Source organism: Hirundo rustica, chromosome 9, assembly GCF_015227805.2.
Source record: "Hirundo rustica isolate bHirRus1 chromosome 9, bHirRus1.pri.v3, whole genome shotgun sequence".
Classification (NCBI taxonomy): Eukaryota; Metazoa; Chordata; class Aves; order Passeriformes; family Hirundinidae; genus Hirundo; species Hirundo rustica.
The window spans coordinates 27,464,419-27,488,032 of record NC_053458.1 but is presented as its reverse complement, the minus strand read 5'-3'; the positions used below and the strand labels follow the sequence as shown (position 1 = coordinate 27,488,032).

Genomic DNA, 23,614 nt, shown 5'->3' with positions numbered 1-23,614 from the left:
CAGTAAGGAAAAGCAACGTGAAAATGACACTCTCATACACTATTACCTGTCTCAAATTTAGCACACGCCAGAGCACGCATAAGAAATAATCACATGCTTGAATTCTGCTTGAATCCAAGCCTTCCACTTGTGTTTTACAATACCTGAGGTGCCCAGCAAGCAGTTGCACTGGTAGCCATTGACCAGGTCGATGCAGCGCCCTTGGTGGAGGCAAGGATTGCTGTGGCACTCGTCTATCTGCTCGCTGCAGATGGCACCCATGTAGCCAGGATTGCAGACACACGTGTAGGAATCAATGCCATCCTGGCATTCCCCATAGTGGCAAGGGTCGGGATCACAGTTGTTGATATTCTCCTCACACAGAAGGCCAGTAAAACCTGAGGAAAAACCACGAGCAGGAGTAAGCGAGGAGTTCACCGGAAGGATGCTGCAGTGAATATAACACAGGTATAGAAAGAATTGTATCAAGAATCAGCAAAGTGGTAGAGAGCACAAAGGGTAACTGGGCACCTCAACTGCATTTCCAGCCCTGGAACACAATACTGTTCACAGCATTACAGAACAACATCATGCATGGAGAACCCTGGCACTGGAAGAGGTCACCTTCAGTTTATTTGGAACAGTAGCCATGAGAGGAAACGTGGAAGTCTCCATCAGAAATATTTACTTGCATTGGTATAAACGATCTGAAGGCACACTCCTGCCATTATTTCCTCTACACAGTAACAAAGGGACAGAGCGGGGTTGACCTCGTTAGAATGAGAAATTACCGCAAAGAAGCTGCTGAAACCTTCCCAAGGGAACTCCCCTGGCTCACATCAAAGCTTCTGCAGCTCTGCTTGTTAGAAAGTTTCTTGCCTCTTTCACTGGGAAACTTTTCAGTAACTGCAATCAGGCGCCAACTGCAAACTTAATGAAGGCTGCATGCAACCTCTTGGTTAGGAGCAATGAAACAAGCAGCAATTTGACCTGTTTCATTCTGCTTCAGCTGGGAAACATCCTGAGCAACAGAGAAGGGCAGAACCTACGCACAAAAAGGGCTAAAGGGTTCAGGAGGCTAAGAGCAGCAAACAGCTCCCTCAAGAGCTCTGCTCTCTGTGATGGAGCAGCACTATATAAGACAGGGACAATTTCAAACAAATGGTTCTCAGAGCTGAGGTTTTGGAGGAACAGCTCATGCTGCCTTCCAGCAGCCAAAGATCAGGAAGGCAGAACTTGAAATTCCAAGATACCAACTGGAGACTGATACAAACCAAGCTGCAGGGAATTTCAACAGCTGAAGAGTAGTTCTCACCTGAGTATTTTAAGTGGATAAGAGGCTCCCCATTTTTCATACAGGTTTGTGGTTATTTCTGTGGTCAAACATACCAGGTGACGGCTAACATTTCCAAGTTCTGCGAACGTGTGCTTGGATGAATGGGTGTGAAAGTGGGTGGGGAGAGGGAAGGGAAGCTAGTTAGCGAGATGGATATAAAAAGATGTTAGGGAAGGAGGAAAACCAAACAGATAAGGGGAGAAATGGTGGCAGAGGGGAAAAAAAAAAAAAAAAAAAAAAAGAAAGAGGGCAGGGACAAATAAAGCAGGAAAGACCTGAAACAACCCAGGAAAAGAAAAGCCATGATCTACCACTGGGAAGGAGAAGTGGAATAATGCCAGAAGGGAAAGAAAAGACAAAAAGCAAGCAGTAAATAGAGCTATCTGTACAGTATTTGGCCAAACATTTTGCAGTTTTCAATCACGTCGACAGCTGGTGATTACCATTCAGGGAACACATCACTCACGTTATGAGATTAGCAGAGCAAGAACATACTCAAACATTACTGCCCAGCAACTGACCTGTCCCCATGAAGAATTCCACATTTCAGTCTTACAGAAGGCTGTCAATGTTAAATATAATACTTAGGACACATTCATTCAAAAGTCATTACCTTGCCTGCTGTTGTAGCTCAAGTTAGCCACTTAAGAGATCAGGAATATTTCTGGATCTCTTAACTAAACATACCTCACCAAAACATGATTTCTCTCTTTGCAGACAAAAGGTAGACTAGGAAAAAAACATTTGAATACAGAATAAGAGAATCCTTCAGACAGAATGAAAAACAGCCCTAATACAGAGTCCCTCTTCCATTTTCAGTCAAAGGTTTAACCAAGGATTTTACTAAGAACTGTTGCTTCAGTAACATGCATTTGGTTGCTTTCAGCCTTCATGGAAGCAATTGTCTTCCCTCCTCAGGTGGAATACCTAGAATTTCTGTACTGAGGTGGTTTAATGCAGTTTTACTGCCAAATTCAGAACTTGCTTTTCAAGGCACAGCTCTCCACATTGTTCTCCTCTACACAACCCAAAACCGTCCCAGGCCTGACAAGCTCTGCACTCTCAGTGAATAAAAGCAACCACAATACACACCAGCTTGAGAAAGACTAAAACAGCTTTCAAGTTTGGAGAAGATTCGAGCTTTTCCTTCTTTTTGCAAGTGTCTGCTTAGTTTGTCACATGAAGTAGTCAAAAAGAAAATTCTGACCACAGTAATTATTCCTCTCCTGGTCAGAACTACTGCATTATCTTTCTTCCAACAAATGCCTCTTCAGGAACTTTGGGAACGGTGGAGACCATGTGTGAGAAAAAACAGGCTATATTTAGGCTAATCTCGGCTACATTCTTTGCAGTGAAGTCAAAATTGCCTTACTAATTTCATTATTGGAATGATTCAAAATGAGAAAAGTTGCACATAAATCTAACCGACCTCACTGCACATTACTGGGACTAAGATAGCTCCGGGAACTGTTCAGCTTCTTCTCTAATGGAAGAGCTAAAGCCAAGGCATTCCATACCTGAATCTGTAACACGAGCAGTGTATCAGGCACCATTAACTGAAAGCAACCAAGAGTAGCTCCCCACTGAGAATTAGAATGTAACAGCTCTGAACCCTCTTATTTGACCAGATGTAAAAATGAAGATAAAAATACATCTACATCACCCTTGGAGGCATGAAGATAAGAAAACCCTATAATTAAACCTGACGCTTCTGAATATGTAATTCACCAGGCACTAAAAAAACCACCTGAGTTCTGGCCACGGCTCTATCCAAATTTCTGTGTGATACCTGACAAATAATTTCAGCTACTCCCTGGCAGGCAGCTACTGAGTGGAATTTCTTCCACAACTGTTACTGCATTTCAGTCTTAGCTTTTTGACATAAAATAGCCTGTTGCAACAGAAATCAGAATGCACAGTAGCACTGCTCTGTCCATCTCTTGTTTTTCAGCTGCACACAAGATAATCTGACCTGGGAGAAAGGGAGGTAAACCACAGATACGAGCCTTCACGCTGATGTTCGTCCATATGTGCATTCCATAGCTAATACAGAAAAAGTTGTCACCTTCTGGGAAGCAAAAGGTGCTGAAAGAGGGAGGCCAGAACCCCCATCAACTGTGAACCTACAACTGAAAGGCTTTCTCCACTTAAATACTATTCCCTGCACAAAGGAGTAGTCAGAGCTCTGCAGCAAACAAGCAGCATTTCAGAGGAAGAAAGAAAAAACCCTGACTTCTTTGTGAGCAGCCTTTCACGTATTTAGGTGACACGTCATCTCCATCCAGGGGCTCTGAACACAAGACTGACCTGTGGCACACTGGCACTCGTAGCCATTGGGGTGGTCAATGCATTTGGCTCCATTGAGGCAGGGCGTGCTGGAACAGTCATCTATGTCAATCTGACACACGGCACCGCTGAATCCTGAGAAGCACAGAAACAGGTGGAAGTCACTGGAAGGAGCTCATCTAGACAGCTGCACTGTCAGGAATCACCTATTAGCAAATTCTCAAACCCACCCAAACATAAGCTCAGCAAATTTACATTCAATGGCATCATTAAGAACACACACCACGCCCTGGGTGGATTGGCTCCTCATCCAACCCACCCTCCAAAGGTTCTGTCTTCCAGGTCAAAGGAGCCGCAGCTTGAAAACTGAGATGGCCAAGTCAAATAGAAATAAAGCAGATGAGGCTCAAGCGGTGTCCACCACTGGACAGTTATGCCTGCCTGTAGAACTGAGAGCCTGCCAATAAAAATCTTTGAGGCAATCAAAGCAAGTAGCTAAAAATAATATACCAGTGCACACATCACCAGAGCCTTCAGACTAGAATTACACCAGCAGTATGGAATGTGGTACAATATAGCACTGGAACTTCCAATACAGTTCTTGAAATAGTTAACAAAATATTGACAGGTGATGCAGATCCTTGGGCAGTTGGATAAAAAAAAAATAAAAATACATCAGGAATTCTTCTTGGAAGAAGGAACCAAAGCAAGAGCCTGGATGTCATTAGTCAACAAGAAGCGATGCAGAGCAGGCTTTTGTTATGTATATTCTGAACTCAAATTTTTTTGTAAGCCATGAAGAAAACAAGTGATGTTTGTTCTACAGTTAACATTGGTGTCTCAGCTCAGCTCTTTTCCTTTTCTAGTGAAGCCCAATTCATCTCACTCCTCACGCAAGCAGCATAAACTCTACTGATACAAAACCATTTTCTGCCTAAAAACCTCAGAAAAAGACAAAAAGAGTGCAGAGGGCCTGATCTCTAATATATGCAGAATATCCCACCACAATTTCCACAACAACAGAAGCTCATGTTGCCTGCTGCCCTTTCAGATGAGGTGCCCAACTGTGTGTTTGTCAGTGCTTACCCAGTCACAGGCACAATATTAATGCAACCAGTATGAAACTATTCTGATTTAATAGCGATTGCAACTCACCAAAACAGGTAAGTACAACAGAAACTCACAAGAAACATATCACCCACAACATCTGTGCAGTTCTTGGTAGGGTGAAGCAGGAAAAGCCTCCAGAAATAAGAACTCACCAGGAGGACAGACACAGAGGAAGCGGTTGACTTTATCAAGACACACTCCATTGTTCACACAGGGATTACTTAGACATTCATCAATATCTTCTTCACAATGAACTCCTTTAAAACCTGTTCAAAAAATAAAAATAAATAAGAAGAGGTGACTGAAGGCTTTAGAAAGTGCCCTTGAGAGTGTAACTGCCTCTTATACCAGTGCTGAAATTCTAGGCAGAGTTTCATTGCAGGTTTGCAGTCTGGACAGAAACTATGAGGTAAGAATATACTCCAGAGGTTAAAAAGTGATTTGATTGTGTAGGTTTCACTGTTGCTGAAGGTGCTCACCTAACTAGCAATAGCAGAAGTCTATGCTGAATTCACATCTAACCTTTCCTTCCACTTGAGAAGGGGTTATGTTAATTACTTAGTAAAAGGTATATAAACAAACACAGCAGATAGCTTTAGCTCAAGGACTTTTAGCTAATGGCAGAGTACAAGAAAAACTGGAACTAGCATTCCACCTTTCAAGACATATTATACATTAATAAATACTATATTAATAAAAACTCATTGTAATTGTCATGGTATCAGCTGATCACCTGCAGAGATCACAATTCTTTATTTATATTTATGGTTTTCATACTTTATAAGTCTGTGCAACTGGCAACTTGCATCCTTTTCTTTTTTCACCACTTTCTCTCAGAGTGCAAAATAGGAGACTAACATTAGTCATTGGTTACATTGGCCATGCAAATTTTACACGCACGATTTCCATCAAGTAGCTTTTTTTTTTACAGTGACTTCCTCAGTTCAATGGGTGCTTGCATCATTTGGGGTATTTTAAGCAAAGAAAATCCCCAAACGCCATTATCCAAAATCATCATATGAATACCTCAAAACACAGTCACTTTTTTAAAGGTTGCATCTGTGTTGCTTTCACAAAGAGAAGATTCTGCACATGCACTTTACCAGGTATAGTAACAAATAGGTCCACACATACCCAGCTCAAAAGGCTGGCTTCCTTAGCTGATGTAGGGGTTGGTTTCCTTCTCAGCCCTCTAATTGCTTTCTCTCTCCCACACAAAGGTCCTCCTGGCTGGTGCCTCACAGCAGGCTCGCTCTCACCATTTAGCCTCACCCCTTCGCAGCTTTGTGTGTCAGCTCCGCAGAGCTGGCAGCTCTCCCTGAGCTCTGCCTTCTGGTTTCTTCCTGTGCTGGAAGCCCCATCTTTGTCAAAAACTCCCCTCACCTGGCATACAGAGACACGTGAATCCTCCTATTTTATCCAGGCAGGTGGCATCATTTTGGCACGGGTTTGAGTGGCACTCATTGATGTCCATCTCACAGCGAGGTCCTGTGTAGCCCTTCAAACACTCACAGTGGAAAGAGCCCTCTGTGTTCACACATTTCCCGGCATGTTCACATGGATTGCTGTTTGCTGCAAGAAAAGCATAGACATATGTGTGTGTCAAAACCTCTCCTCAGAGCAGGAAAGCCACAACATTCTTTATTAGTCATGGTCTTTACCAGTGGGCATTCCTTTCCGGCAAGTAATATTGGGGAAAGGCTGTTCATCCTTCTGGGGAAAGGGTACTGAAGAAAACAGTGGCAATTACTTGTTTGTCAAGGGCAAAAAGAAGGATTGCTGTCACCATCAGGGACCAGAGGTGCAATTAATGTCATACTACTAATGACAGCTCTTAGGAGAAAAGCATCAGCTAGCATGGATTAGAGAGCTAACGATGTTTTCAAGGCCCTATTTCCAGATCACATTTTACATTTACTTCATTCCCGAGGCTGACAAGATGCCGCCACAGCCACAAAACAACCAAACTTGTCCCTTTTGTGTTTTCAAAACAGCACTCTTGTGCAAGGCACACTGAGGAACGAAATTCAAATAAGTGCTTCTTTCCAACCCTTCCATGAGTGCTGGTTAGGCATTACCTTCACGCATCTCACTCTAGAAGCATGAACGAGCACTTACAAAACTCTAAGTAAGTCTGTAAGAGTCCAGTTAATCCCCAAAACAACACAACAGCATGCTATCAGAGAACTACAGCTTTAAAAAGCCCACGTGGTCACCAATCTTGGAAGGCACTCAAAAGATCCAGCCATATTCTGGCTGTCAAACAGCCTTGATATATTTCTACCGAGGCCATAGCTGCAACAGCTCCCACATGAACTGCGGTGCTCTCACTGTACCCTGCAGTTCTAAGGGACAGCTTAATTATCACAACTGTTTGCACGCACTCCCCACACCGTGCTAAGGCCCTCTTGCACAAGGAAGAATGGTTAAGCATCTCGCTGCTTTTCACGTTCATGTTAAAACATGCTCAGCCCCTTGCCCCAGGTCTCACACAAGGTTGAAAACGCATCTAAAGACACTGAAATGGGAGGGGGAGAGCACGAAAGGAGTCCCACGTATGTGGAGAAGCTATGACAAAATGTGTACTCTTGCAGTCACCACAGAGAGCAAAGAGAAACTCACCCATTGCACATTCATCCACATCCTCAGTGCAGTCTGCTCCCTTATGGCCTTGGGGACAGGTGCAGATGTAGTTTCCATTCACAGGGTTGGTGTCACACAGAGCACCTTTTTGGCACGGATTGCTAACACAGGCATCATCCAAGTGGCACAGGAGACCTAAAGAAGCATCCAAGAGTTTATTAAAATGGAGAGATGCAACAGTCATACTCTATTTTACACAAATTCCGCGTCCTGATATTTCAAACAGAGACTCCCACAGCTAGAAACTTGAGCAATAGCTTACAGGCTTGAGCCTATGAACTACTGTAGGGGATTCATCACACACTTATAGAACATTATATTCAAATACAAATTCTGTTACTTTAGAGGTGTCTCCAGTACTTCTGAAGCAGAAAAATGGCTGACCATCATCAAAATCTCATCCTTGGAGCAGTTAACTAACTCTTCTCTCAAACCAGCGTGATAATTTTTCTGACAGCTGAAAAGCTGCACATGAAGCTCACTTTAATTCACATACACAGATCACTTTTATTTCCACGTAGTTAGGAGACAAAATTTCACCTAACCTTAACCAGAAAATTTTCCACTATACCAGCGAGGATGCCCACATGCTAACACAATCAAATAAAAATATCCAAATCCGCCTTCTGGGTTCATACAATTATTATAAGGGGGATAGAGCAAGTCACACTCACGTGCAACTTCTCAAGCAAATACAGATTCTGCTAAGGACTAGAAAAACATCTTTACTTGCAACCTAAATTGTAATAACTTTTCCTTCTAGCCTGGTACAAATACTTCTTTGTCCCAGGCTAGAGGGGTTTAACAGCTCTTTGCTCACGGACAGTGCTTTTCCCTCTGGTGGCGAAGTGCATGAAACAAACACACCGTTTTAAACAGGTGCATAAACCCCGGGAAGCACCTTCCGTGAAAGTGCCGGACTCACACAAGTTTCGTGCCCTCACCTGCCTTTCCCTCTGGACAAATGCAGGAGAAGGAAGCCACCCTGTCGATGCAGGTGGAGCCGTTGGCACAGGAGGCGGTGAAGCAGTCGTCGATGTTCTTGCTGCAGTCGTCCCCGCTCCAGCCGTTGACACAGACACAGGCATAGCCCCCGTTGTGGTTGGTGCAGGTGCCCCCATTCTGGCAGGCATTGGGCTGGAGCTGGCATTCATCCACATCCTCTGTGCAAAACTGGCCTGGTGCACAGAAACAAGGAGGTTTATTGGCCCTTCGGATGCTCAGACTCGAGGAGGTCCTTGCACAGACAACGTGACCAAAGTGAACGCTGCGGTCCCCTGATTGCTGCCCCTTAATTCCAGCACGCTCGAATGCCACAACTTCCACAGCACAGTCATCAAACCAGGCAAAGACAACCAGCATCCCTAAATGACCCCAAAGCAGGAGGTGGGCTGCAAATGACTTTAAGAAGAGTGACCTTAAAAAGAATGACTTTAAAACAGAGCAGTGTAAGAGCCAGCCGGCAGCCTGTGGCATATTGGAGATACATCAGAGAGGAGGTGAGAAGCAAAAGAATGAAGCCAGAGGGACTAAGAGAAAAGATGGTGTGAACAAGAAAATCTTGGCCGAAGGAGTATCAACAGGCCATCAGCAAGGCAACACTTGTCAGGAGAGTGTAATTCTTTCTTATATAATTATTCAAAGATGATTTCTCCGTGAGGAAGACCAGAATTCTTAAAACCCTTCCACCTGAAATACTTATTTTCCTTGCCCCAGGTATTGTACAGACAACCACAAATATTTGGGGGTTTCTTGGTTGTTGAGAGGTTTCCTTTTTTTTTTTTTTTTTTTTTGGTAACGGAACAAATAATCTAAAAGTGTTCTTATGACTGGAGATACTAGAGAGAAGAGAACAAATGTACACTCTCAGAGAGATTTAAGGAAAAGGATCAAAGGACCAGTAAGTATGAAATAAGTTTCAAAGGATACTGAACTTTACAGTCATATCTATGGAAAGCTCTGCAATTCACATGTAGTGAAGTATTTTTTTTTTTTTTTTTGCTGAAATCCATCTTGCTTTGACATCAAAATCTGGAGAACCTACCAGCTGCAATAATATTTTGCTTCAACAGATATTCATCTTCCCCATTAAAGTTGCAGAGTTTACTCTTAAGCCAAAATTGTTTAGCTGAAGTTTCAAGTCATTTTGAGTTTTCTGAACAGATAAAACCTCACGAGCACCAGCTCATTTCTTCCCAGGCTGGCATATGGGTGCACATATGCAACCACAGAGTACTGGTCACAGTCCATAATCATCTTCTTGACATTTTTTTTCCCTCTCATTTCAGTTACATTAAAAGCTCTCTAAGCACTGAAAGCTTGCCTTTTTTTTTTTTTTTTTAACCACTTCTTGGTAACTTGCTTTTGCCACCCTTCCTAAAACACTGTGCACACAGCATCAGAAGATGTCTCTTTATCAGAGAATAAAATTCGGTTTGTTTGATGTGACCTTCCCATTTTCCCCAGCTGACATCATCTCCTCTGTCACTGGCTTCCAGCAGCTTTCTGTTTTTTGGGTCAAGGCTCTTTAATAAATGTGCTTTTACCACAAGATTTCTCTTCTCCAGCTACTCTATCTGCTGCACATTTACACTTGCACGGAATTCCCCTTGTATTCCAAGAATAAGAAATTCAAGAGTAGGCCATAGGTCTTCTCTGCCAATGCACCTGGGCTCCAGTTTATTCAGGCTTGCCAAATTAAAAATACTTATTAGATGCTGCTAAGTCACATTGTTTATTAATGGCATAGAAATAATGATGCAAGAGCACAGACACACCCTCCTCCAATACACCAAACTGAAATATTTATCATGAGCAGGAATCTAAAAATGTCCAAACTTAACCATCTCCATCTACTATACTCATGACTCCCCTTTTGTTTTCAAAGTACTTAGATAAATCCTAGCTTTTGATCCCACGAGACTTGGATTTTTTCCCCTTTGGGGCAAATAAATAAAATTATTATTAAAAAAATAAGTTGCACAACTGTCCTGTGCATATGTTCCATTCTTGGGTAGGACTACTTCGAAACAATAATTTTATCACTTGAAAAACCACAGCAAAATTTTGACAGTAATGGTAATTACAGTAGAGTTTTCAGAATTAATCGTCAGTTCCTGGTTTGCTTAGTGAAACAGTTGGGGAGAACTCGAACCCTTGCTATTGTTATCTGTAAAACACCTCTGTGCATTATGAACAAACCAACCATGCATTTGTCACACTAGAAGGGGTTTGTTCAGGAGCTTTCAGTGTTGGCTTATCAGTGGCCACCCTGAAAAGAGTCAGTGAGCTGGGGCTGCTTCTGAGCAGTCATGCGTATCTTGCAGCTCAACACAATCGACTTCCTTCAAGAAAAAATAATCAAGACGTTATTTGCTTATTACAAAAGTGATTTTCCTTCTGTTCTTGGAGGGGGCCCAGCCCAGATCAAAGGACGCCCTCTCTGAGGAGCTCTTGCAGCGCTCACATCCTTTTGGCTCAGCCAGTCCGAGCTGCTGCCACCAAAGTGTGAAGAGGTTTTCAGCCACACCACAATGCGGTGCCTCTCAAAAAAATCATTTGCCTTTTGACTGGCTGAACAGAACTCAACATATGAAACACAACATAATTCATTATATGAAATACAACATTCTCTGGGCTTTTGGCAAGGGCGATTGAGCCTGGGAGTACATGCTTTTAATTTGCATCTTTTTTTGCTGCTGGGGGACTTTTTTCTGTTGTTGTTTGTGATTTTTTTAAGCAATGATGGGCTAACTAATCTCCCATATAAACTACCAGAACTTGGTTCTGACTTCCCATTTCAAGTGTCACTAGTAATAGCAACACTTAGGACTTTTTTTAGGTTTTTTTTTTCACTGTTACTCACCCTCCACTTCTAGAAGGGGCAGTACCAAGTGACATCATTAATGTCCTTGCAATACCCCTATGTCCTCAGCTATTCCAATTTTATGCAGCCCTAAACTAAAACAAACTTTCAAAAGGTCTATCAATGCCTCCACAAGAGAAGAAAAATACAGAACTTAAACTTCTTCAAGCAATTTAACTGTATTTTAAAGACATACCACATTTGAGCTTCTTGAATCTGGTCCTCACTTGGCTTCTCCGATTTCTAATGCCCCTTTTGCAATACCATTGTATTTGTGTTTAATTATGAATATGAATCAGAGCTCCAGCTTAATGCGGTTTGTTATAAAAACAAAGAAAATTCAATTCAATATATTAGGAGGCATAAATGAACAACTGACTACTGCATTTTACTATTGTGTATTTCAATGAAAAGACCTTGTTCTTAATTGAAGACTTCTCTCTGCCAGGATAGTTAGATTTAAAATCAAATGAGACGAGTTCTCTCAAACAATTTACTTATGGGATGCTGCTTTGACTTAACTGTAACAAAATAAATATATTTATTTGTAGCCATGTAGTTGCCAAGCTTGTTTTCTGCTTGCTAAGGGTTTTAGGAAGAATCAAGTCTTTCATTCACAGAGCAGAAATTCAGCTTCCAAGGGCAAAGTCCATTATGGACTGTACAAACTGCAGAGCGTAATACACATGTCCATAACCCAAGTAACTTCTGAATGCTACAACTACTGAATGTTAATTCATCTAGCTGCAAGTTTGTGTAGGTATTTCTTTTCTTGTGCTCTCTCTAGTTTCAATTACCAACAGACACAAAGTAAACACAGGCTGAACTAGTGAAGTGTGAATACACCAACAGCACAATATTTTGATGGAAATGTAGAAACATACACCTAAAATACAGCAAGAAAGGAAACACAATTTACTCCAAGAAGGTAATGAAAACATAGCCTGACCTTGATATTTGCAGAGCCTGGGAAATCAGTAAAATGCCGACTCAGGTTCTAAGTGACCTTGCACAAAGTAAACAGCTAGTCTGCGTGGTATTTCAAAATTGAAAACTAGAAGTAGAAAAAGGGAACAGCCTTCAACTCTTAGCACTTTTTGCCCACTATGAAACTAAGTTACTTCCTGCATATTTCCCCTCAGAAGAGCCATTTGGAGTAAGTCAGACATGTTTGCTACTTTGATTGCTTCCATTTTCAGAACCTCAGAAACTCCAAGGAACTCCAGGAGCTTCTCTTTTGGCAGACACAGGGCTCAAGGCCTCCCTCGAGTAGTTGTACCAGATCTCATTGATGAGAAACAGCCAGCCCTTCTCCTTCTTTATGTTAGAAAGAAAATAAAAGCTGATTTATACAGGTAAAACAGCACACAAAATTAGAACAAACCCACACCGAAAGTGAGGAGCATTACCTTGAACAAACCAGTCAGTGAAACAGTCACCCTGGAAAGCAGCACCAGACATCTCCAAAAAGCTGATCCTACCCATGGAGGGCTTGCATTAACCTCAATTCTAACTGCATTGATCCTGCGGCTGAATGCAGGACATTCAGACAGTTCAATCAGAGAATTTCATCTTTGGCAGAACAGACTTTCCATAAAGGAGAACATTTTCTTGGCCTCTTAACAGCGGGAAAGTCTGCTGATGCACAGCTGGAGTATCAGAGGCTAAAGCTCCTGACAGCAGATCTAATACAGTTTAATCACTAAAAACACTTTGCAGGGCAAAGGGTGCAAATACTTTTCTGTGCCTTGAAAAAAAATTCAGTTCCTTGAAAACTGAGCTGGGAGGAGACAGCAATATCCCATTTCTCTCAAAGACACAACCATCCCAGTACTGGGCTCAGACTGAACTGGAAGTCAGAATATCTTATAAATTTAGTGATACTGAAAAGGTGACTTGGTGAGAGAGAATCACAGACTAGCCCTCAGAGACTTAAAAGACTCAGTGGAAGGGGAGCATCAAGTTTCAAGATTTTATGCTGTCATCCACTCAGTAGCTTGAGAAGTTTGTCACCTATCTCAGACACAGCACACAGGCAAGAGGTCACTTGCTCTCCTAAAAGGGCTACCTGGGAACTGTAAACCAGATCTAGACAAAAACTCCTTGAAAGAGTAGTTCAATTCACAAAGTATTCCAAAGATTGCTGTACGGGTTTTGAATACAACCAGTGTAGCTCAAAAAAGCATGGCTCATTAGAACTGTTTGCATTTTTAATCCAAGTTTCAAAGGACTACTACACAAGAAGGTGAACAGCATCTTATCAAGACTCAAGAAGGGGCTACAAGATAAGGAACAGCATTTGTATGAATGACCAAATCTAATAGTGGCAGAAGGTCATCAGTGCCACACTCCAAAGGACGATGCAGTTTCTTCTCCTCTCTAACCACACACGTGCATATTCCGCATGCCAGCTGGCAGGCCACAGCTGGCTGGGGAAGGACATTTCTCTGTCCAGTTCTGTCTTGTAACACAAGAAAAGTGTCTGCATTGACAGCGTAACCCAACATGCATCCATCAGCTCAAAGCTCATTTTCCTCATGCCCCTGTGTGAGCCTCTCCAGCGAATAGAAAGGGAAAAACTGCATGGAACCATTGAGAGCCTTCTAGGAAAATGTTATCTATGAAAAATACTTCAGCTCCCATGTTTTTGAATTGTGTTTTTGTAAAAGCATTCAGTTCAATCTTTATCCCAGAGAACTATCCACACTCCTTGAAAGAGTTCAGCAACAGTTAATGCATACAGGCACTGGCGTGTCTAATTAACGACCTAGAAGGTGATGAAACAGTAGGCAGTGGTGGCTTTAACAAAATAACATTTATATTTTCCAAGAGGAAGCCAGGGATTTCAGACAGATTCAACCAAGTGAGGCTGCTGGGCAGTGCAACAGCAGGAGAGGCGCGAGGCACAAACGCCAAGCAAAATACAAAGGCAAACAGACTTGCTGCAGAAGGTTTGGGTTAGGCACTCCTTGGGGAAACACCGGCTACCCTAGAAGAGCTCAGTGGGGACCTCTGCTCAATCACAGCTTTAATCAACAGAACAAACACTGCTGAGCAGACATTTGACTGCAAGGAACAATAACTAATGCAAACACTCGTTGTGCAACGGCGATGGCACAGCCTCAGTCAGGAATACGTTTTGCAGTACTGAAGACACCACCTCTGAATAAAAAAGAGGTAGAGTTCATAAGTCTGACAGACCGATGATGAGAAAAACTTCCTAGGAGACTTATAAAGGAATTGCTACCCACAAAGGGAGAAAGAGAGCTAATAAAGAATATAATAAATCAGTTATTGCAGGGAAGATACAGCACATGGCAAAGTCTACCAAATAAAATAACGGATAGTTTACATAGTTGCTTTATTGACACTCGGTATCTCAAAGCAGAGAACTGCAAACTTCTTTGAAAGAGGCAACACCTTAATCCAGACCAAAATGTCCCGAGCAATGAACAGGCAATACCAAAAGGGATCTCAATTGTGATGCCCAGATCACATCCAAATTCTAGACCCTTCAACAAAGCCATCTCCACAGCTCCCTGCAGGCAATCCAACAAGTAAGACCGATACTTTCAGCTCCAAGGATGGCTTCAGGGGCATACAGAATTTCATGGACTGTGCTGTTTGCACCTGCCAGAGTTGCGTGTGTGTTTAGTAAAGGTCTTCATTGCTTAAGTTTTACAGTAGTTCCCCCAGAAAAAAAGGACTGAAGTCAACTATTTTTCCCCTTGCAGGAGTCTTCTAAAGAACAAGCAGCATAGCTCTCAAAAATGTGTTCCTTCCCCAGGATCTCACAGCATCTTTCTTCCAGAGCAGCAAAGCAGTAGCAGCTATTCCCAAACCTCAGGTGCTGGGGTTTTGGTTTTGCTTTTATCAGATCTCAAATAGATGTCAAATACCACCAAAGAAATCATAAAATTTAATAGCTTAATATAGAATTTGAACAACTGAAGATGAATCTACAATTGTAATGAGCAGAGCAGGCATCTGTGTTTATTTTAGACTAATACGGTAGAGAAAAGACTTTAATTTCATAACCACACTGGGAAGCACACAATGGAACTAATGGGCTTTTACAAGGGATTTTACAACCCCCAAATACAAAACTCTGGGCTTTAAGAGACTTATGCATGGCCTGATCCATTAAATACTGCCCTAAATCACTCCCCACAGACTACTGGGTAGAGAGGGCAGTCCTGACTGAGCTCTTCAGAGGCAGTAATGCAAACGGTCAGAACAGGATTCATTAAAAATTCATTAAAACTGATGCACTAATGACAGGCTGGTTTAATATGGTGGTGGTAGGTGAAATGACTGGGGACAGCAGCAGGACAGAGAAGTAACCCACAGGAAATACACGTCACCCAGCTACTCTCTGCTCTGTCCTTCTCTTTACCTCCTCTGGAAAATCCAGTGAATTAGGGAAATACCAAACAAGTGAAAAGATCTGCAAGGCAAAAAAAAATTAACAGCTGGAGCCAAAACTTACAATGAAAGCTATCTCAGCAACCCATCTTCAGTAATTACCCAAAGACAAATCACCTCATTTCAAGTACAAGGGAAGGGACAGAAACTGCCAGAAACAAGTCAGCTGGAGATGTAACAACTGTTACCTATTAGTCTGGTCTCACAGCACGCATCCACCAACCCAGCCTCACCAGAGGGGTCTGGCCTATCTTGTTTTAATGCCAAGCACATAAAAGATGTACTGAAAACCCAAGGACATCTCCACAAGAGATCATTTGGCACATTCGACTCCTAAGAGTACTTCCCAAGCTGGAAAGTCACCAAAGGCGTAAGGGAAGAGGGGGCAGCGTGGTCTGAGGTGGATGCTGTCATCGGATCAGCTCAGCTGTTATCACCTCAGGTGCTTTATTACTGCTGCCTCCCACCCAAGGCTTGCCATGGGGAAATGAAAGCCAGCACCAAGCAAACAGGAGGCTGTGGTAGGTGTTCCAGAATCCACACCGGATAAAGGACTAAGGGTGTAACTTTTAATGCCTCTGAAATCCATCCCCTCTGCACGACACTGAGATCAAGGGCCACAAGAGAAACAAACAACATACAGGATAAAGTCTGTTTGTGTCCAGCACTTCAAATCATTTGTACACTCAAACTCGGAGCTGCCAGCTCTGGAGGCTGCCACGTGCTCCCTGCTCCCTTTGTATCTGCCAGTTCAAACATAAGGGAAGAAAACGAATCATAATCCCTCTTGGCCTCTTTCAGAGCTGTCTCTTGGAGATACTACTCCATCAACACCAGCCAGCTTGTCAAGCTTGGCATAGACTGATCCCAGACAGTACTAAAGAGGCCACTCTGCTTTTTAATAAAGCCTGGAAAAGCACCAGAAAGCTGATCACTGCTGCACTGCTGGGCAAGATGACCATACTTCTCACGGAAGCGTGACCCAGCCTCCCTGAGCTAACACAAAGGTCTTGGGACGTCATCTAGGATCACCAGGAGGGAAAAGAAAACAGCCCTGACAGGGCTCTCTGTCACAATCATCAACACTCTCCATAATAATTTAGGAGACTGGCATCACGTTCAATATTTATCATCCATGTCACCTATTGTCAGAGTTAGTTCCTCTACATTTCGACCCTCTAAGTACTCCAAGAAAGAAGCATTTTTTTGAACACTAAACTAACATGACTTGTCACTGTGTACTTTGGTGACATGGAAGCTGAGGAAAGTGGTATTTGGCAAAGAAAGTTTTGAGAAACAAAATACTGGAGCATATGATCTTACATTAAAATGTTACATACTAGCCTTTTGATGTTTATCCCCCTTCCTAGCAAAGAAAAGTAATGGCTACCCAGAGTTTAAGACTTGGATTTTCAAAGAAAAAATTTCTAAGGTAGGGAGCAACTATTACTCTAATTAAATAGGAATCGAATCCTTAACGCTCCACTTCGAAAATTCCGGCCTAAAGCTCTGCAGAAACAGTAACCTTTGTGCTAGTGTTTAAGAGCATATGACCAAGCTAACAGCTATTTTAATTAAAAAGCACAACCCTGCTGCCTGAAGAGCTTTTCCGCTCAAGACAAACATATGCTGCTTAAGCTAGCTCCCAGTGCTGGAGTTCTTTGGTGGAGTCAGCTGTTAGCACACTGTGCTTCCCTTAGAGACAAAGGTCGCCTAGATTTTAAAATATACAGTTCACTGGAGCCCTCTTTTCAGGGGGAAACAAAGCCTAAATAAATACAACTACCATGGGAGTCTCGCCTTCCCATCCACAGGGGTAGAAATAATGAAACGGAGAGAGCAGGCCAAGCCTGAGTACTAGAATGTAGGTCTTCCAAAACCCACTTGAGAGTGGGCACAGTGTCCCCCAAACCCAGAGACTCATCCCACAGCTTCTGATGCAGCAAACTGCACAAAAGACCTAACTCCATGGAGGGCACAAATCTTTATCTCTGCTGTGCACTGCTCCTGAAACATGATTTAGGCCAAAGACAGATTCATGGTGAGTCCCTGAAACACTGCAGACTTTCCAGGGGAGCAGGAGTCCTTCTTGGACATACAAGAAAAACAAAAGCATTTACAGCATTTAATATTGGTAATCACTTAGGCACCCAAATTCTCAAGACATCTTTCTTGACCCAAAGATGCATAGGTTAGATCAACAGAATCAACAGGTGCTTTTAAACCAAGCTTTGCTTCTTTAGACAAATTGTAGCTAGAATGACTGAGTAGCATTTAAATTCTCAGATGGTTTCCCCATGTGTGTGGAAGGACACCCTAATCCTCCATATGACTTTCAGCCCTGGACTGCCATCACTTCCCTCTGCTCTGAGAATTTTAACTCCTGATCCCAGAAAAAAACCAAAGAAAAAAGGCAAGCAAGGGAAAGAAAAAAATAAAAAAGGCAGCTGGACAGGATTTTTTTACAAGATTAGTGAGTTAAAGTGGCACACTCCAACAAATCCCAGAGCCTGCCCAAGGGAAAGGGAAGAGTGTCTGTGAGCAGGGAGAGAAGGTAATGACTTTTCTCCTCAGACCACAATGAGGCTGAAGAACAGCAGCACAAAACAGTCTCCACACGGCACTTTATCCTGACATTAACCAGGATTTTTAGCTAACTTTGACTCAAACCACGCTTACACCAAATTCTCTGGCCTGTCGTGCACAGAGGAAGAGACTTCATACTTTCACAAAAGCACCCAGGGCTGTTTCCAAGGAAAGGTGGAGCTTCATTACACATCTGCACCACCGTGCTTTGAAAGGACCCAACAAACACTGGCTCTAACAAAGGCCGTATCCTGGGACAAGATAAAGTCATCTTTAAACAAACCAGCAATCAGTTAACATTCAGCAACGGGAAATATCTGGGGCAGTTTCACCCAAACACACCCAAGACTGCCCTGCCACTTACAAATTTATGAGACTGATAATGACTAACCATACGAAATACGAGAACTTTGAAGGTGACAAAAACACTGGTGACAGCAGGAATTTCACATCATTGTTTTTTGAAAGGCAAGATTTTATCTTTCCGGAAAAAACAGCAAAATGAGAATGAGAAGGCAGGCACTTGAACAGAAAAGGAGCAGTGAGCTCTGTTTGAGGAGCAGGAAATAAGACTGAAGGCAAACAGCATCACAAAAGGTAGGAGCAAGCAGAAAAAAGGAGTATTTTTTTTTTAATGCATAGTTATGTAGCCCAGTGTACCACCTGTCAGGGAATTACAAAAGGCAGATGGTTACCAAAAGGAACTGGGATAGATTCTGTTTCAGTAAAGGTTGTTCCAATATTACTTTACACAATGCTTGTCTTAATCAGATGCAGTACACCTTTGTGATTTTTCTAGCAAGGAATGGGACTACTTTCTCTGTGCCATGAAACCCAAACCATATTAAGAAACACAAGAGAGCATCACCCACAGCACAAAGATTAAGTGAAGACTAAAACTACAGACAAACTCAATTTTCCCCAAGAATAGTTGACAAGTATATTTGAAACCAGAGACTGCTACGAAGACAGCACATTTACACTGTCAGGTATTTTTAGAAAAATTAACATCCTTTCATTTTCAGCTGATGTCTCCTTACAGATATGGATATTTGGCCCTTTTTTTTATTTTTTTAAGCAGTACACAATGTCCTCTAACCTTGTGATCTCACTGGAAGCTTTTGTTTTCCTGAAGTGCTCATTCTCGCAGTTTAGCCCTGTTGAGCTATAATATTTATCAGGACAGACTCCAAAAGAGTGGCCTACTCAGCTCTCCCCTCTTCACTTACTTTAGAGATGATTTTAAATAAACCTTTATGTGAAGGATGGATCTGTACTTATGCATTCCCTTATTGCTGAATAATTGATGTTTTATTGTTTACTCCAGTCAGCACCAAGTACAGTTTAACCTTGTAAAAAACACCATCTTTCCCTCCAGAGCATTGCAGAATCCTCTATCCATCCTCCCTGTTTTGCGCCCTGCCTCAGTGTCACCTCTCATGTCTTGAAGCTGGACATGTATTGTTTTCCTGACCTCCTTGATCTCTAACTGAAGATGCAGGAAAGGGATTGAAGTCCATTCAGGGAAAAAAAAAATTAAGCGCTGCTTTCACAAAAATGCTACTGAGATGACACAGAGGAGTCATAGGAACCTGCACTGTGCACTTCAGACAGGACAGTCGAGTTCCATAAAGCTTCTATCCTCCATTGTTCAAACAGCCAAGCTGCTGCTTCCTAAACTGTGAGACCACTTTTATTTCCACACTGACATAAGCCTAGAAAGACGACAGCCTTGAGAAGCCATCACCTAAAACCACTGCTGCACTGATAACCTCAGCTGCACCGTAAACAAGGAAATTCTCAGAAAGCCCGTTCCATTAAATTGTGTTAAGAGAGCCATGGGAACCTAATGCTTGGGAAGCTCCTCTCTCTTTCCAGGGTTTCCCTGGAAGAAAGCATCCTTCACACACACACAAGGTTTTCTGGAAACACCATCCACACAGGAGAAAGACAGCACAAGAAAGGCCACAACACTGTCTCGCAGCCCTTCCCAATGCTACCCAGCGCCCATAAGAGGTTCAGAGAGGGAACCACCACAGCTGCACTGCAAAGAGTTGACTGGGGAGACAATCTACCACAAAACCAAACAGAATCACAGCCTGTGGTAGAGAGACCAAGGTCTCTTCCAGGTGAGTAACAGAAGTCATCCCTAGCTGACAGCAGACATCCATCTAAATCCTGTAAGCCAAGTTAAATTTATGATGCCAGAATAAGCCCTTGGAAATTGTATGCTCCTGATCATTATATCCTCTGTGCTTGGGAGTAAGACAGATTAATTTGCTACTGACAGATGCCAGAAATCATAACAAGGGTTATAATTTCTGTATAATGGAGCAAGACTATAGGGGTCACTAAGGGTTGGTTGTCTCCACACCCAAGCTCTCATGTTTTCCTTTACAGGTTTCACTTTCTGTAGGCTTTCAGGACATGAAGAAGTAGTACAGAAGCAAGGACACTTGCTCATTGAGGGGAGGACTCATGTTCTCCTACTTACACATAATTTCAAAGAGCTATGCAAGCTGTGGCGCACTTTACTTTTATGTGGTTTTAACTTCATTTAAGAATATATAATTCTTTTATGTTAATGAGGGTTCTTAACTGGCAGCCTCCTTTGCAGTTAATGACAAACCAGAATGAATGTTCTCTGAGGAAAAAAGAATTTTAAAAACTGATTTTAGGTGGGGTTTTTTTTTTCCCTATGGTTTTCAGATAAGGGCAAAACCATACTCTGCTGAAAAAGTGCACCAGCTAAGAAAGACTAGTATGACTCAAAAAAACTCACCCCATAACCGGAGGTGTTTGTTTATTTTTGAGGTATGGAGACATTTTGCAACTAAATATGACACTGAGTTTCCTGTAAGCTGCTTCCTTATATTGTGCATAACACTTTCTTGAAATTCACGCTTTTTTCCCCTTCAGACTCAAGAGCAAAAAGAGACTCATTTATGAAGCAAAAGTAGGTTTGCTAGTCAGAGAACTCTAGATAAAAATAAGTCAAGCAGAAAAATAACAGTAGCAAAACCATAATCTTCCCATACATATGCTTCGCTCCCCTCCTTTTTCCCCTGCCTTTCAGATTTGCCCTGTTTCTCAGCAGCATTACTATAATCAACATGATCATTATCCCATCTTAGAAATACCCCTAAATGTACCAGCAAATGTCCACAGCTGTAACAGCAAAGCCATGTTTTGTGCTTTTGGAAAACATTTATCCATTTACAAAGTATATCCACACGAGAAGTGCAACTCATGGGGGAATTGTCCCCTGTTGTGGTGGTTTTGATGCCGACAACTCTTCTTTTAAGGGTTGCACTGGCATCTGCCCCTGCCTGCAGCCACAGGCACGGGGCCGGGGCCAGGGCCACCAACCCTGTTTTGGTGGCCCACAGGACATACCTGTCCACTGGGGCGGGCAGCGGCAGTTGTAGGTGTTCACCCCATCCACACAAACGCCGCCGTTCAGGCACTTGTGGTTCGGGCAGTCATCCACGTTGTGTCCACAGACGCTCCCTTCGAAACCTGGACAAAGCAGAAACAACAGCAGGCTGAAACGGGCTTCCAGTCTCTTTTGAAGAGAATTCACCCCTCACGCAGCTTCCGCTCCTTCTCTTTTTCCTTAAACATTTGCCCTGTTCACCTAATCTTGATGAATCCCCACCTAGCATGACTTTGTTGAATGCCTCTAATAGCGTGCGGGTCAGGTGACACAGTTAAAACACTTCCACACCATGGGTAGATGGCCAACTATGTTTTCACAGCCCAAAAGACATGAGGAGTTTCTCTTTAAGTGACTAAGGAGCACTGTTATTCAAAACAAACAAAGTGAAGACCAAGACATTTGGTTTACCATGAGATAAACTTGTCACTGCCCACCAAGCATCAGCCAGGACAAGTTTTTCCCATGGCAAAAAAAGTGCTGGTGTTCACTTCATGGATACCTCATCTACCTTGGATATGTCAGAGAAAAGCTTCCATGCTTTGAAAAGGAGCTTCTGAAGTCCTGATCTCTTCAGTGTTAGACAAGTCAGTCAATCAACAAATCAGCCACCACCCAAGTGGTGCTTACATACTGAGCCCTGCCTGAAGAGCAGAAGAAATCAGATACCCTTCCCCAAAGAAAATCCAGGCTCCTAAATGAACACACTGACAAAATATTCTTGCTAGAGCTCCCTCTCCTTTTCAAAGAAGGAGAAGTAGAGACATTAGGGAAGGGAGCTGTCAGTGATGTGTCTTCCCCTTGATTTCCCCTGCTGATTTATTTCATGCTTCATTAAATAAACCTGCCATTTCTGCTGGATGAGAGAGCTATTTATCAAAGCACAAGTGGAATGCATGCTAATGTGGATGAAGTAAATGATTCCAGAACACACATGTTAATTTAAAACACCAGCTCTGCCTCTTCACTGCTTTGGAATGTAATATTAACATGACACAGTCCTCCCATCCAAAATCATGCTTAACCCCTCTACTTTTGATGCCCTGTTCCAGACGCTTCCATAGCATCTGTGTCAAGCCACACAGACCCTCTAAGTAACATCTGGTCCAACACAAACGCGCTGTGTGGCAGATGAGACAGACTATAAAGCTCTGAGCCAGCTTCTCCAGACTACTGCTGCTCTCAAGAGACTTGAGGTGATTCATGTGCATTCCCATCTCTTGAACTTCTCCAGCCCTACAGGAGAGCTGGGAAGTGCCAAGCTGTATCAGGTGCATCAGCAAGGAACAACAGACTCAACATTACAAAAAAAACAAAGAAACAAAGAAACCACCTTCAGTATTAGTCTCTCCCTTCAAAGCCCTTCCAAACTCCACTCAAGATCCTAGAAATTTGATGGCAGTAGGGAAGCTTAAAACAAAGACGAAATACAACATGCTTAGCCAGAGTCCTAATCACTACAGCAGCACCTTCCTGCCTTCCTGGCAAAAGCTGCTGAGGAACACCTACCAGAGAAAACAATCAGCTTTAGATCCCTATGTTTAAAACTGTATAAAAGTACCAAGCTTGAGCAAAGGCTCAGCTGTAAAATGCAGGGGTGGGTGTCCTATCAGCTTATGTTTCAATTTGGGAGGGAACATCCCACTGGCCACATACTGAACTCATGTCATCACGCGATCAGCGTGGAAATACACCCACAACCACAAAGACAAAAGGTTTAAGCTCTTATCGCCTCGGTTTGGATAATATGAAGAGCAGCCCTACTTTCTAGTAAACAAATTTCTGACAGCAGGCATTTAAATTCTCTCACTGTACTTCACACAAATTTAAAGCGGCCCAATTATTTCCAGAATAAAGCACGGAAATCACCCCACTACTAAAATCCCACCAAGCCATTCTATATTTTCACATTTTAACCAGTTATACTACCAAAGAGCTGCTCTGAGAT

At 42.6% G+C, this 23,614-nt stretch overlaps 1 protein-coding gene across 2 annotated transcripts in view; it reads right to left on the bottom strand.

Moving 5' to 3' along the window:
- NOTCH2 (notch receptor 2) overlaps positions 1 to 23,614 on the bottom strand; it is an 82,635-nt gene that overhangs the window by 34,501 nt on the left and 24,520 nt on the right. For both annotated transcript variants that reach the window (XM_040072597.2, XM_040072598.2), the window contains exons 5-11: positions 21,627 to 21,749; positions 8,299 to 8,532; positions 7,334 to 7,489; positions 6,095 to 6,283; positions 4,864 to 4,977; positions 3,623 to 3,736; positions 144 to 377 (exon numbers count right to left, since the gene is read on the bottom strand). In XM_040072597.2, the coding sequence (XP_039928531.1) occupies positions 144 to 377; positions 3,623 to 3,736; positions 4,864 to 4,977; positions 6,095 to 6,283; positions 7,334 to 7,489; positions 8,299 to 8,532; positions 21,627 to 21,749 (1,164 nt within the window). The remainder of the gene's footprint in view (positions 1 to 143; positions 378 to 3,622; positions 3,737 to 4,863; positions 4,978 to 6,094; positions 6,284 to 7,333; positions 7,490 to 8,298; positions 8,533 to 21,626; positions 21,750 to 23,614) is intronic.